The sequence below is a fragment of the Lotus japonicus genome, chromosome 3, assembly GCF_012489685.1.
Source record: "Lotus japonicus ecotype B-129 chromosome 3, LjGifu_v1.2".
NCBI classification, from domain to species: domain Eukaryota; kingdom Viridiplantae; phylum Streptophyta; class Magnoliopsida; order Fabales; family Fabaceae; genus Lotus; species Lotus japonicus.
Window position 1 is genome coordinate 20,472,883 of NC_080043.1, and position 15,482 is coordinate 20,488,364.

Consider the following 15,482-nt stretch of genomic DNA (forward strand, 5'->3'; position numbering starts at 1 on the left):
CGACTGATTTTTAGGTTTTCGGCCGATTTTTGGGTTTTCGGCCGACTTTCGGTTTTTCAGCCACTTTTTAGGCTTTTAGGTCGACTTTTAAGGTTTCGGTCTATTTTTGAGAGTCGGGCTGATTTTTAGGGTTTTCGGCCGATTATATTAAGATAAAAACAATTAAATGAAGGAAATTCATTTATATTACCCAAACAAAGAATTTTACAATTGAGCGAATTTCAACATTTTATCCAAACAATAAAATTTGAAATTCAAGGGAATTCAATTGAATCATTTGAATTCCCTAGCATTTAAAATCACTTGAATTTCTACAATCCCTCATCCAAACACAACCTAAGAGTGCGATGAAGCTGATATGGAGCAATTATTTGCAGAGACTTGTGTTAAGGGAGATGCGCCCAACCTTTGTTTCAGATGCATAATAACATGCACACTCTTAATAAGAATCCCTAATTTCAATTGTTTCTCAATCTTTTTTCGTATCATCCTCTCTACCCCTACATTACTACGAACAAACATTCATTTTTGCAAGTGTTGTTAAACATAGTCAAGTAGCATTAAAATAAATAGTGCCCCTGGTTCATTACTTATTAATACAATTCACCCAAGGGAATCACATACTATGTAGCAATTTGACAACAGTTTTTACTCTCACACCTTCATGAAAAAAAAGGAAAAAAAAAACCAATCACCCTACACAAAAACAGAATATGCTTTTGGTTTATTAGTAACCAATTTTAATTTGGTCTACCATCCCTAACATAAAGGATCACCCTGTTGTGTAGCTGTCTTGTTTCAAACCCCTTCAAAACTATGGATCACGAATCAACTATCACACATCCAATTGACACTTTTGGTGACCAATTACACGTTTGGATTAACTACTTTTTTATCGGCCTGAAATTCAAAAGTTACTCACATTAGCTTCTCCTGAGAATTTATCCTAGCTTCAGCTTAAAGTAAAACCTTCCTATTCAATTCAGGTCATCAAGCTAAAAAAACGTTTTCACATGGACTACAAGGGCAAGTTATAATAAGAGCACCTAAAACACTGCCTCCACTAACACAAGCCATCACTGAACATCCCCATATACAACAAACTTGGACAGTGAAATCAGTAATTAAGCAATGAATATTTCAGTCTCAAAACAATCTTCCCTTTTTCAACACCAAGCTTTCCACCAGTTACTAACCAATGGCCAGGAGGATCTTGCGGTCCTTTGCTCATTTCAGACAAGTCAACATACTTAACCAATTTGTTCCCTGTGGTGGTGTTTTCTCTAGAACTAATGCTCGATTCATCTGGGTTGGAAGTGTTCCCCACACTCACCGTTTTGAGTGGCTTGTTTGGGATGTGATCCCACAGTGATCTTCGGATTGTGCAGCCAGGTAACCTTGAGTACAAGAGCTTCATGTACAGTACATTCCGTGATCCGAAATCCCAAACTCCAAGCTGCGCTCCCGTGACTACGCAGACACCGGAGAAGTCTGCTATGAACGTTTCAGGGTTCTCGACAGGTGCGGTGCTCACATGAGAAAAATTCTTCCACTTAACAGGCTCAAACCACCGACTGTCTTGTTCCTCAGGTCCCTGCCACTTGGGAGCGCCAATAGCTACATGGCTGTCCCAATATGGCTGAAGGATTTTTGGAAGGGATACCAAGTGTTGAAGATGAACACTCAATCGATTATGCTTGCTTCCTTCTAGACAAAGACGTATGCCAGTTACTGGCCTACGTCCAACTGTAATCTGCATTTAAAAAGAAACACCATGTTTAAAGTGCAATTGATTAATTATGTGGCATCTTTAATCTGCACTTTGATGCCTTCTTCCTAACCCAAGCAACAAATAATTATATATATTTAATCACCAAACACCAATATGACAGAAAACTTCTTAAATCTGTCTAGAAATTTCTCGAGAAGCTTTCTTCGAAACCATAAGATAACATCAACAGTTAGATCTTTATTGTCTTTACAGCCATTCTTCTCTCTGAAGACATAAACTGCTGTCCACCATCCCCTTATATCCAAACTAGACCACAAGACTCTACTGATGAACTTCATATTAGAGAAAAGAAAGGATTATACTACTCCTAATCTATTATAAATTTATAATACTAACAAATTTCTAGAATGCAAGTTATTTTCTTTCAGGGACAGGTTTGACAGCAAAGATGCAGAACCAGATTGAACAATTATAGGCACCATATCGGAAAAAGGATAAACTGCCTTAATATCACGCCCACGAGAAATAATGAAAAGGGAAGTCACATTAACTTTAGTTAAAGGAAATACTAACATGAACGTAAATAGCCCCAACTTATATGCAGTTCAACTGCTGGAAATGAAAGATAGACGCCTAATATAATCAAGAGAATCACTTCCCCGATATATCTAAAAGATATTAAATGGCTATTAGGTTTCCCTGGCTTGGAAAACAATTTGTAAGAGGCACTATGAGATTATGTCTGAAGGGAAATCTTGGTGCAACGGTTGGAGCTGCTGTTATGTGACAAGGTGAGACTGCCTACAATCGATCGGCTACCATGGGTCCAACTCTACCCTGGACCCCATTATGGACGGAGCTTTATAGCATCAGATTGTCCTTTACTATCTGATTCAGTCATGGAATTATCCCTTGCCTAGAAACTAACAGTAACAAACCAAATGTCCCCTCCTTGAAGAAAGAAAGACTTGAAAACAAAGGGAGGAACACTCCATCTACCCAACAACTGTGAATACATCACATCTCTTCAAACTAATCATCAACCCCGGTTAAGAAGTTTTCAACTTTTAAAGCAATGTAAAATACCACAAAATATCCTTTACCTGTTCTTGACTGACGTAAAGTTTCTGGCCCATTATACTAAACTGCAAAGATGGGCACACAGGTTCCTTCCTTTGCTGACCAGGTATCCTGTCGTGCATAGGAGCCCAAACACGAGGAATCTGAAACTCTAGGAAATATCTAAGTTCTTCAATTGGAGGTTTATCTGAGCACAAAATTCAGGAAAAAAAGAAATGTCCAATTGATATTAGATTATACACCTAGAAGCCAATGAGTAAAAATTCTAAATCATCTAAAATAAAGGATAAGTTGACTTACATTCAAGATAAAGACCAATGGCATGAGTCAAATGCTCTTTGCCAGGTACTTCATCTAGGAGATCTGTTATTGGACAGAAAGTCATCTCAATTATATCTGGGGAGGACTTGACTGTATTTATCCATATACTGTGGTTTTGTTCCAAATCATCTCCTCCTCTCCTCCTAAAAATGACTGTGACATCCTGAACAACAAGTATTCGAGGAAGTTAAGAGAAAAAGAAAACATGAAGATTTTTTCTATGTCCAATAGATCAGCCAGCTACTAACAATTAAAGACCACAAAAGAAATGTAAGATCATTCTTAATAGTAAGTATGAATTCTTCCCAGTACAGCTGTGCATGCTAAGGCATAGTTCCCTATCCACTCATTAACTTGCAGACTTATATAGGACCAAATTCCAAGAAATCAGAAAATAAATCTCACAAAATCAGCAACAAATATGCCATTCAAGGCTTTAAAAGAATGGGCAATAACAGAGATAGAATCGTGCCATATTGCCGGTCACTCAGTTATAAAATATTCACATTTAATCGCTATTAGATATAAAAATCATTCGTGTGCTTTCACCTAATAGCTTAAACTTTTAAGTTGGTCCATAACATGGTACCAGAGCTTTTGTTGCCAAGTGGTCTAGGGCCTTTGTTACCCTAATTCTTCTAAATAAAAGTTAAACTTCAGTACAAGGTTGAGATTATGCATTAGCCACGTTTCAAACACAAAAGGTTATTGCGTGAGAAGGCATGCTAGATATAAAAACCACTCATGTGTTTTCACTTAATAGTCTAAGCTTTTGGGATAGTTGATTCATGATAATCACTATTCACCAATGTATTAATTCTGGCATTTAGCAAACAAGGGTTGTTAGAATTAAGCTTTAGAGCCATCGAATAAATGAAGAAAGGAAACTATTCTGATTGGATGTGGTTGACAGAGACCCAAGGATCCTGTAGTGTGCAGCCTGGCAGCCCCAATATGAAGGGCCTTAAAGCCCAATGAGGAGAAAACCCCATAACCAACTACTCCCAGTCACAACTCGAGACCATTTTTACTCCCAGTCCTACTGTGCCTATAAATACTAAACCTCTTATTACTAAGGTATGAATAATATGATAATCTCTCCTCACTCTTCTTCCTGCCATTTCTCCTTACGCTCAGTACGACTACTAATTGACAAAAGTCTCTCCTATAAATGAAGTCTGTCCGTTGTCCGTACTTAGGCATATGAGTGAGACTAGGAAGGTTTGCCCCTCTCTTCATTGCAGATACTCAAGCATTCCAAGATTTGCGACTCTGGAGGGAAGACCAAGGCCAAGGGACCTGAGTCCAGTCCATCTCAGATACAACAGATCCCATTAATCTGCTGGCAAATTTTAAAACTTAAAGAAGTCAAATAAAAGGAAAACAGATCACATGAAAAGTTCAGGTAGGAAATGCAAAAAATATCTATTTACCTAGGAAGCAGTAAGCACTGATACTTTACAATGTCATTTGTACTAGTTTGGATACATATCGGTGCTGAAAATTATACTCAAGTTCTATTAAATAGCCTGATCCCCATAATACATATACACATAGCACATGCACACACATTCCTAATTTAGAATTTTTGTGCCAGTATGAATGAGATTTAGAATTTGATAAAAAAGCTAGTATTATTATATTGCGTCACCTATGACAACTGTTGGAAACCAAAGCTCTCTTCTTCACTTTTCCCTCTTAATCATGAAATAGCAAACTACACATTAGTTATTTAAGATGTCTGGTAATTTTGTGCATTAAAACATTATGTGACATGGTTTATATAAATTTTCATATATGTGTCATGTTATATTGTTCATGATCATATCCTAATTTTTTATGAAATGCCGTATCCCCATGTCTTCCCAGTACAATATCCAATACATGTACCTGTATCAAGCATCACAATTCACAACTATTGATTAGCTTCTTAATTTTTTGCTTTGTATATCAAGTTGTCAACAAGGTCTGTGAATTAAGAAAGGGATGGTGAAATTGAAAATGATGTTTTCTTGTTAGGAGGGGGAGCAACTATATTAGAGGACTTTAGTGAAGTCCTGAACAGGGAAGGACCTAAGAGTCTAAGACCACCTATACTTCCATGCCAAAACCCAAAGACGCAATAGATTATAATAAGACTACATACCTACAGTGTACTTGCTCAAAATTAGAGTTCATCAGAAAATATTTGAACCACCAAGGCACCAAGATCTCTAATAATACTATAAAAATTATCGTATAAATGAAATATGTTGTAAAATCTATATACATACTTCTTTCCCAGTAGGATATGTTGCTGTTGTGGGTTGAGGGTAAATCCCTTGACTATTGAATGAAAACGGATCAACACCCTGCAAAATATATAATTAAAATAATCAAGAATTATATTTCTTGCTGCCATGAACATGAATAATATCATTTTATGCAAGAAAAGTGCAATTGAGGTGAACTAGCCTTATCCTTGGATTTTGTTTGACCTAAGCTTGTATGGCTATTGATGTCAGAAAACCTCTGATTCCCAATATCCCGAATGTAGTTTTTCATCTCCAACCTTGACAAAGGTGAAGTATTGTGTTGTTTGACGTAAATAACATCTTTACCACCAATAGTTATTGAAGTAATGACATGTGTCCCAAAATTTTCAATAAAGCTGTCAAAAAGTCATTATAAGTCAGGGACCATTTCAAGATATCTTCATTAATTACAGCATTATGTCGATAACTTGTATATACATACCTTGCCAAGGATGGTGGATCCCAATTGACTGGGATAGCCCTTTTGACATTTTCTTGCAACAGTAAGCGGGGTTTATTGAGCTGAAGCTTTGCAAGCGGAATGAAAAACCCATCTGAAGACAAGGTTTTTGTGGCTACATCATCAACATATTTTGAACCAGTGAAGCTAAATGCTGAGTTAAAGCTCCCAAGAGGATAGCTCCCTGATATATTTGCCTTACGATTAAAATATTCAACCATCTGCAGTCAAGTGACAAATGAACAATTATAAAATGTACAAACATAATAAGTAAAAAGGTAAAAACATCTGGCTTTCATTATTACTTTAACACCAAATATCTTTGGCTTTAGTTTTCAATGCTTCCCTACATTGAAAGCAAAAACTTACAAAAACCAATTATGAATCCAGTTCTTTCATACACTAAAATCTGAAATTACTAAAAAGTAACGGAGAGATAGAGGAAGATGTTAGCCATAGGATCCAAGCAAGGTGGATAAATTGGAGGAATGCTTCGAATGCAATATGTGATATAAAAATGTCACTCAAACTAAAATTTATAAAACATGCAACGCAATACCGGACTTAATGTTGGGTGGTAAAGAGTTAACAAGAAAGTGAACTCGGTATTGCAGAAATGAGAATGTTGTGATTGATGAGGGGATATAAACGAGATAGCACTAGGAACACAATTATTAAAGAGAAAATTGGAGTAGCTCCTACTGTAGAAAAGATGGTATAGGGTCTCATCTTAGGTGGTCAGGGGATATAATGAGAAGACCAATAGAAGCACCAATAAGGATGGTTTGCTAGATGGAGGATAGTCCTATAGCTAGAGGTAGAGATAGATCAAATAACACTATTGGCAAGACCATGATAAGATATTAAGTGATAAAAAATTATCTTCAGATTTAATTCATGATAGTGATTTATAGCATCGTCTGATTCATGTGGCCGATTGCACCTGGTGGGAAAAAGTGTTGTTGTTGGTGCTGCCGCATCATATCAAGGAATCAAAGAGAAAAAATAGCATGAAAAATAAATGTAAGTATGATTAGGAAGTTCAAGCAAACAATAAAATAATCTTAGGTGCAAAAGAACCATTCTCTGTCAGGATATCTTAGAGTCTATGCTAAGGCTGGCTCAGCTTTCTAGCATAAGATAGGCCCTCTAATTACCCCAAATTAAGCTACCTTCCTGTGTTAACTAATGCTCAAGCACCGCTCCCCCTCCCTTACAAAACCCATGTTACACAAAGTAGCCTAAGAGAGACATAAAACCCCTCAACCTCAAGAATTTCACATTAGGGGTTTCATCAAATTCATTTCTAGCATCCATTCCCACACCACAATCTCATTACACCAGGGCCATCTCTTCTCCAAAATCATCAATGTCAATCCAAAACCACAGTCAAATTTACCAAACATAACAGAGACATGTCCACTATACAGCTACAAATAATTAAATACAACTAAACAACAAACATGCTGAATGACATTCATAAAACAACTTTCACCAAGTCAACTCACAACACTTTCACAAATCACAAAACAAGAAAAAAGAACTATAAACAGAAAACTTTGAAATGGTCTTCTTTACCTCTTGGAAACTGCAAACCCCAGAACTCTGACGCTCATTGGACTCCGGAGAGCTTCCAATATCTCTGGACACGTTAGGAACAACCACATCCTCGTACAAGCACAAGTCCCTCGGGTGTTCTTCATCAATCTCAACTAACCTAGACCCTGAAACTCCTTTGCAATAAAGCAATCTTGTATCGAAGTTCACATCAAACCCCCTTCCTAACGCTTGCAAAGCATTAGTAGCAGTGTGCAAGGCTGCTACATGCTCCGCCATAAAAGAAAAAACACTTCTAAGCTAATTATCTCACCAATTGAAGGGAATTGAAACGACCCACATGCAAAAATCACACAAACCCAAAGAAAATCATACAAATTTAACCTCTAAGCTATGTGGGCATGTGAATTATTTCATCAAATCAAACCCATCTCTCCCAGTGAAAATCAAGAACAACCCATTTTGGGGTTGGATCTCAGAGCGATTAACCAAAAACAAACACTCTCTCAGTGTTTTTTCTCTGTATCTTCTACCTTGACATTATCGTACTCGAACAGTTGAGTCTTGTCTTGTTGTTGATTCTACCTTGGGAGACTCCGAGTGTTGTGTGCGGGCATTGATGAATGCTTTTGTTTGTCTAAAGAAAGCATTGACTTCAGTTTCGGTCTTACGTATCCCATTTACTTTTCATCCAAACGTTTGCGTGTTCTTTGGCCTAACATCTTGACCGTCCATTCCTGGTATAAAGTCTTTGTCTATGTGAATTTCTATTCAATTACTCTCATTCAATCACATTCTTCATTTTCTTCGGAGAGCTAGATTTGCCACCCCAACCATTAGATTTCACACCCCTAATTTTCGGATTCTCAAGTTCCGAATTATTTCGGAATCTTAGATTCCGAAATTAATTCGTGATTTTTAGTTCAAAATACATCTAACACCACACTTTTGAGTAAAAAACCACACTTTTGAGTAAAAAGTGCTTCGGAAACCTTATTTCCGAAATATTTCGGAAACTGAGTTTCCGTAAGTGGGGTGACATTTCTAATGGTTGGGGGTGCCAAATCTAATGATCTTTTCTCCGATGTATAAAAAAAAAATCACATTCTTTTATTTCTTTTTTTTAAATATTATTAAAATTAAAATTAATTATGATCTAATAAAATTGAGAGATGAGACTCTCTTTGCAAGAGTTTATCCGATAGCATAAGCGCTTATGACGGGACGAAAGATCAAATCTCGAACACAAATTAAAAGTGCAAACTCAAGGAAGCAAGTATGTAAGCACACATATTAGCCTCACATTAAGTCATTTTCATCAATTTTGACCGTTCAACGCTCCAGTAGCGAGAGCCTAGTCAGCAGAGATTGTCCACATGGACTTGTTTCACATCAATTTTAGTTCATGAGAAATTTCTTTAATTATATTTTAGTCTCTCCTCTTTACCACTATCTTTTTCATCTCCCACTTCATCTTCTTCCTCTTCCGGTTCATCTTCTTCATTATGCATTCCAAAAAATAAAACAATCTAGACAATCAACCAGCCTCCTTAGGCTTTGTTCATCTTTTTCCTTCCACCCACCCCCATTCACCACCAATCAACCATGAAAAAGATGAAAGTGGAAGAGAAAGAAGATGAAGGTGGAGGAGGAAGAAGATAGTGGTAAAGAGGAGCAAAATTGGGTACGCGAGTTGATCTGCCCCGGAATTACCCCCTGGTTGGCTCGCCCCGTAGTTAAGCGGTCCTATGTTTTTCGAGCTATACCTCTTGCTGGTCCGTGATCTTGCGTGCCAGCCCGCAGACTTTTACCTATCTTATCCCTTTTACCGCCTTAATAGGCCCACAATTAGGCGTCCTCTAATTTTCGGGCTATAGCCCGCGCTATTCCGCGTTCCCCGGGTTGGCTCGCGGACATTGACCTGCTTACCTAGCTCTATAAAGGAAGGACTAAAATATAATTTAAAAAATTTCACAGGAAAATGTAAAAAATACAAATCCATGTAGACGATCTCTAGTGACTGGGCTCGCCGGTCAAAATTGATGAAAAAGACAATTTAATTAATTTTTTTCCCTCAAGGATGACATTTCATTTAAATCTTTTTCCAACCTTAGAGACCCCAAGCCTAATTTTAATTAATCTAATCTATTTTCCCCATCAATCAAATGTGATTTAAATCATCGCAGAGAGAGATTGAGCTTCGCTTTATGCCGCCAAGCAGCGGTCGTGTTGGTCTCGCCCTAGCTCCGCCGTCCAGATTCGCCGCACCGGCTGCCCCTAAGGCGGCAGAGCGTACCAAACACCTGGCGGCGGACATCGTTTTGTGGCCGAGGTACCAGAAAACCAGGGGTTTTTCCTGAGCTGCCAAGTGAGTTTGTTATCTTTTTTACTTTTCATGCCCGACCACTGCAACTGGACACTGTTTTTCACATCAGATTGCTGCTTGTTCAATGTCTTTCAGTTTTGTTTAGGTTCTATAATTCTACTTTTGTGGTCTAATATCCTGTTATAGTTTTGGACCATGCCTTCAATTACTATGTATATGTTATAAGTTGTAATCATGATTGTTAGTATCTAATTTAGTTAGCTTAAGTTTCATCATACTGACCGATGCGTACGCGCAATAAAATCGTAAATCTGTTGTGCATTGTTGCGCAGGTAGCTAGGTCAATGGACATTGAGGTGTTAGACATAGAAGACGAGAAGGTGTTGGACATAGAAGGCGAGAACAACAATGGCCGTGCCACCACCAAGAAGTCGAAACACCGCAAGAGAAAGGAGTATATGCATGATGATGGTCACGTGGAAACTCGAGAGAAGCTTGCGAAGAGGATTCTCTTGTCGCTGACCAGGCCATCCTACGTTCTTGAACTTGGCCCCAAGCCTTTTAGGTTGGAGCACCGTAGGAGATTATGCTACCTGCTTCAGAGGCTTGTGAGGCAGCACAACTGGGTTGAAGCCAGCGGTGTTCTCAGTGCGTACTTGCAGGGAACCCTTAATGACACCTCTCCCTTCAAGAATCGTTTTAAGTTTTGGGTATTCTCCTTAGTGATACTTATGTTCCCTTTTGCGCTCCTCCTAAAACTGTTATACTTTTTGCTGTAATTTGTTCTATCACTTATATCCTGCATTAGTTTCTGAACATCAGCATGTATGCTGGTATGTATGTAGGTTTTATTGGAGCTTCTGAAGCATATGGAAAGCCAATCTATTAATCCAACGAGGATCAAGAATATCTATGATGTTTGGGCAAAGAAGAATGGATCAAAGAAGAATTGTCCATTAGAGGTATGCTTCAGAAAAGAAAACTTCCCCTAAATGCTTTATAACAGTTACCTTTATGTTAAATGTCTACTCATTTACTTCATCATCTACGAACTAATTATGACTGGTACCTTGTTGTCAAGTCCCTAGAGGGTATCTCATTATTTTTCTAATTGAAATGGGACGCTTAAGGTTTAAGCCTGAGAAAAGTTGTAATGAGTGACAAAGAAACAGAGACAGAAGTACAATAACTTCAGTAAAAGATTAGAGTCTTCTAGATCACATGCATTTTCTTTTTACTTAGGGTGTAGCTCTATACTTTACGGAATATTTTCCTGTTTGTAGGGATGACAAGTTATAAATAATCTTCTAGTGCACTAAAAAGTTTCTAACAAATTATTAGTACTATCACATTGTTATAAGCTATAGTAGAAGAAGTGAACAGAAAAGTCAGTAGAGAGAGAGAGACATGCAGTATTCACTAGAGAGAGAGACATGCAGTATCACTAGAGACATGTAAATCATAAATTAACATTCTGAAAACTCTTATAGAAAGAGAGGGGGAGGTAAGAGAAAAGATCTAGCCTGATGGCTGAGTTTAGTCCTAACCATCTAATACTCACTAGTTTATTATTATGATGAAGAATTTGCAAGCTTGATTGTTTAGTCTTCTGTTCTTGATGTATAATTTTTTTGTCAAGTAGAGCAGATATGCAGTTAATTTGGAGTTCATGTTATTCTGTCTTTCACAAGGCAATGCTGGGGATGCATATCAGCTTGCTCTGTGGTATGTAATATAGTTTTTAATGCTTAGTCCTTTGCCTCAGTAGAGATTCATGTGTTGCATGCATCATGATGTCAAGTAACAAATTATTCCATAACTCATCATTGCTAGGTAACGTGCTCAACTGGTTGTATGGCATCATAACATGACATCAAATGCAAACTTTCCATTGAAAATGCTATCTTTTTATTTATTAATGATCATTTTTGCTTAACATTGTAGGGTTTGAGAAATAGTGTGATAACTAAGTTACTGGGATTGAGGGATCTAATATTTTTACTCTTCCTCTACTTTCCTTTATTCTCTCCTCTCTCTTTTTTATTTTGTCTTTTGGTTTCTTCTTTAGCCTCGAGCAAGAAAAAGTTGATATTGATCCCGTGTCAAAGATAATGATGGGCTTGACATTCTATGAGCTTTGGTATTCTTCTATCCCCAAAGAATTTCAGTGGATAGATTCTGACCAATTTGACTTACAAGAGAACTCACATGTGGATGAAACCTCATTCAGCAATGAAGTTGGACAGTCAGAGTGGCATGATTCAGTTGAAACCCACATGGCTGACTCTCAATATCAATGTGATTCAGATGCCTCTGTCATGAATGATAGGAAAATTTCTAGGGATGTTGGCTTCAATGAAGATAGGGGAGTTTTCATGGAGGTTGATGTTAACCATAATAGAGAAAAACCGGATCAGAACTTTCATTCGCAAGGTTTTTACTTGAATTCTGAAGAACATGAAGGAATGGGAGACCCTTTTCCAAACAGTGGAGGTCATACACAAGATACCTTGTATGATCTTGGTAAGTTTTTTTATTTCCTGATTAATCATGTACAGGAGAAAATCTGTTCTTGTGGCTGCATACCTGCACATACATAATAGTCTGATTTTTTTTTTCCTCTTGCCCTTGATTACTTTTTATTTGGAAACCTCTGATTCAGACTCAGTGTATATTACTCAGTGATTCTAGGTTTGGATTGTTATTAGTCTTTTACTCAACCGTAACCTTTATATTGATCTTCTTTTGCATTCACTTAGGGGGACTTGATTTGTGGTTATTGCCCTTGCGTTTTTCCAATGAGAACAGTTTAGAGGAGTTCATGTACAGGCAAAGAAATCAGCTTAATGACTATTATAAAAATGCAGTAAAATATTTGCAACTAGCTCTCAACTCAAAGCCCTCCGGATCAGCAGCATTACTTCCATTAATACAGGTATGGAGCATACCTATCAAATAATTGCCTTTATGATGAGTGATTAGGAGCTCAACCCTCCCAATCCCCATTGATCATCATTAAATTAAATTTCAGCACAACACCCAATTTTCTTCTTGTATGAAAGGGTGTATTAGAGATTTAAAAAAAAAGTATTCCCAAGTCTCCTCTCAACAATTTAAGCCTTTAGGATACTTGGTCCATTTCACATGCTATTGCTATTTGCCTATTTGGCCCTTTCTTCTACATGTACACACAATGTGAAATATCAGTAGCTTGGATTATTTGAAATCACTTTTCCTTAACTTGCACAAAGCAACTAATTGTGTTTTGCAATCTTATAGCTGATTTCCTTTCTTGTATGCACATGTTTGCATCTTCTGTGAACATTAAATTACATGACAAATGTTTTCTAAATTGAATAATTTCTGGAAGCAAAATATCAAATTCCTTCTATCATTTTTTATCAAGTTCTCCAATCATGTAGTGACATGTTTATAATTTTCTAAAATTTAACAATAAAGTTTTAATAAATGTCATTTAGTGTTTGAAATAAAGTCCATTTGTCATTGTTTGAATGGAGAACTTGAAAAAAAGATATAACTTGAGGTAAGTTTTTTCCTAATTTGTGAGATATTAGCAATTGCTTCAACTTATTTTATGTTGCCAGCTGCTGCTGATTGGAGGTCAAGTTGATGAGGCTCTAAGTACGCTTGAGAAACAATGCTATGATTCATCCTCTATACTCCCCATTAGGTACACATCCCTTATATCTTACGATTATTGATGAACATGTAGTCCTTAAACCAGCAATATGTGATCAGCAAGTTGTTGTATTTTACTCAAAATACCATTTTGTTATGTTCATAAAGTTGCTGATGTACAAAATTGCAGATTAAGGGCTGTTCTCTTGCAGCGTTTTGATCGAAACAACTCTCTCTTGCTTCATAGTTGTTTTGAGGATATATTAAAGAAGGATCCAACATGCCATGATGCTTTAGCAAAACTTAACAAGATGCACCAAAATGGTACTTTCATTCTTCATAATTTTATTTATTTATATTATTTGGATAATTTTGGTATATCTGTCTCTCTCGCGTTGAGACCAATCTTTATCTTGAAAGGGAGTTGAAATAGATTCATGTGATGAAGAAAAGGGGGAAAGAAGAAGGAAACATGATCTTCAAAGAGTTGGATACTGGAGTTCATTTTGGAATTACTGAAGAACTTCCTGCTTCAAAATTTTTCCTTAGCTGACATATTCTATCATAACCTCTTAGAATACAAATAATTGAAGTTGTAATTTGATTGGATGTCACACGACTCACACCTTGGCTCTGCCTATCGTAGCCTTAGAGTTATTTGCTAATGATAACTTAATTGTTCTGATAAAGACAGAAATATCTATGCGAATGAAGATAACCTTTGCATAGTTCATTAATTGGTTTGTTCCTGATATTTTGTAGGAGACTATGCTCTTGAATCTCTTCTGGAAATGGCTGCTTTACATTTAGATGCTACCGAAGCAGAACACAGTACATGGAGGGTGTTCTCTTCATGTTTCTATAAACTGTCTCTCATTGAAGAAGACTGCATGTCTATATGCTCTGTTCAAAATGAAAATGGACAGGGGCAACATTGTTCCTTTAACAGAACCCCAAAAATATTTACAGAGGGTGTATCAGGAAAATCTTGGAGACTTCGCTGTAGGTGGTGGCTAACAAGACATTTCAGCAATAGCAAGCTTGAATCAGATATTGAAAATGGTAAATATTTTGTTTAGTTTTGATCAAACCATTTTACAATATTATCCAATCATATTTTCCAATGATTCAAAGAGTTGGACTAAGATGATAACTACCTAGGAGGTTAAACTCTTTTAATGATGCTGCTCACTATAAGATAACATGTGTGAACTTTTTTAAGTTCACTAGACATATTGTAACACATTTGTGCGCTATGTTTTATCCTAGCCATGTTAATTTGCTTTACCAAATTTTATATGGTGCAGGTGATTTGCAGTTACTCACATGCAAAGCAGCATGTGCATCCTATATGTATGGACAGGAGTTCAGCTATGTTGCCAAGACTTATTCACATTTAGAAAAGGAAAATAATAAGGACTTGCTCGTGTTCTTGGATGAGCATAAAAGATGTTATTTTGGATTTTATCAACAATATCAAAAGAAAACAACATATATAAGATAATGATGATATGTTTTTGCGCTGTGAGTAATTATTATTTGCTTTCTTTATCTCAGTTTGGGTGGCTTTTATTTTCAACATTATTTACTCTGCAATTTGTAAGCATTCACATGTAACAGGGAAAAAATTACCTTCTAAAAAAATGGAGAATGAATGAAGAATGGGGTAAATAGAAAAATGCTGAGGAAAAAAAAAACAACAAAAGGCATTTTATTTTTCCCATCAGATTTATTTGAGGACAAAATTTGTGTATGATTTAATTGTTTCCGATTTACCATTTTCAATGGCCTCTTCCTTTGTCTATATTTATTCCCCATATATAATTGAGAACTATGATTGAGACTGGTGAAACATATGAGAATATATAACCTATGAGTTTAGAACAACCATAATATAATTGAGTTGAAGCTATGAGTTCAGTAATCATATCATAATATATAACCTATGAGTTTAGAACAATCATAATATAATCATATCACAATCTGTGCCTTGGTCCAACCTGCTCGACCCAATTAAGCAGTCCAAGGCCAAGCCACGATTTGGTCTGAGTTGGCCCAGCTGCAACATGCCCT

General features: G+C 36.7%; 2 protein-coding genes across 3 annotated transcripts; one reads left to right on the plus strand and one right to left on the minus strand.

Moving 5' to 3' along the window:
* Nucleotides 1-957: 957 nt before the first annotated feature.
* Nucleotides 958-8,094, minus strand: LOC130745150 (MACPF domain-containing protein CAD1-like). The gene is made up of 7 exons (XM_057597291.1): nt 7,466-8,094; nt 5,870-6,108; nt 5,588-5,783; nt 5,407-5,484; nt 3,113-3,296; nt 2,836-2,999; nt 958-1,753 (listed from the first exon to the last, which is right to left on the minus strand). The coding sequence occupies exons 1-7, from the start codon at nt 7,721-7,723 to the stop codon at nt 1,118-1,120; spliced, it is 1,755 nt and encodes a 584-aa protein (XP_057453274.1). The 5' UTR covers nt 7,724-8,094; the 3' UTR covers nt 958-1,117.
* Nucleotides 8,095-9,567: 1,473 nt separating this feature from the next.
* On the plus strand, nt 9,568-14,965 carry LOC130748381 (uncharacterized). 2 transcript variants are annotated; one of them, XM_057601604.1, is made up of 10 exons: nt 9,568-9,812; nt 10,103-10,480; nt 10,616-10,732; nt 11,413-11,495; nt 11,839-12,293; nt 12,638-12,705; nt 13,376-13,461; nt 13,600-13,733; nt 14,172-14,471; nt 14,717-14,965. In XM_057601604.1, exons 2-10 carry the CDS (start codon nt 10,115-10,117, stop codon nt 14,911-14,913), a joined length of 1,806 nt encoding a protein of 601 aa, XP_057457587.1. In that variant the 5' UTR covers nt 9,568-9,812; nt 10,103-10,114; the 3' UTR covers nt 14,914-14,965. The 2 variants fall into 2 exon arrangements, with proteins under 2 accessions (XP_057457587.1, XP_057457586.1); XM_057601603.1 differs by having other exon boundaries at nt 9,569-9,812; nt 12,530-12,705.
* Nucleotides 14,966-15,482: the final 517 nt, after the last annotated feature.

Coding starts and splice junctions, on each gene's coding strand:
- LOC130745150 (XM_057597291.1), bottom strand. CDS start 7,723: ATGGCGGAGCATGTAGCAGCCTTGCACACTGCTACTAATGCTTTGCAA. Junction 5,485..5,587: donor AAACAAAATCCAAGGATAAG/GCTAGTTCACCT, acceptor TATATTTTGCAG/GGTGTTGATCCGTTTTCATT. Junction 3,000..3,112: donor CATTGGTCTTTATCTTGAAT/GTAAGTCAACTT, acceptor TTTTGTGCTCAG/ATAAACCTCCAATTGAAGAA.
- LOC130748381 (XM_057601603.1), top strand. CDS start 10,115: ATGGACATTGAGGTGTTAGACATAGAAGACGAGAAGGTGTTGGACATA. Junction 10,481..10,615: donor AGAATCGTTTTAAGTTTTGG/GTATTCTCCTTA, acceptor GTATGTATGTAG/GTTTTATTGGAGCTTCTGAA. Junction 14,472..14,716: donor TGAATCAGATATTGAAAATG/GTAAATATTTTG, acceptor TATATGGTGCAG/GTGATTTGCAGTTACTCACA.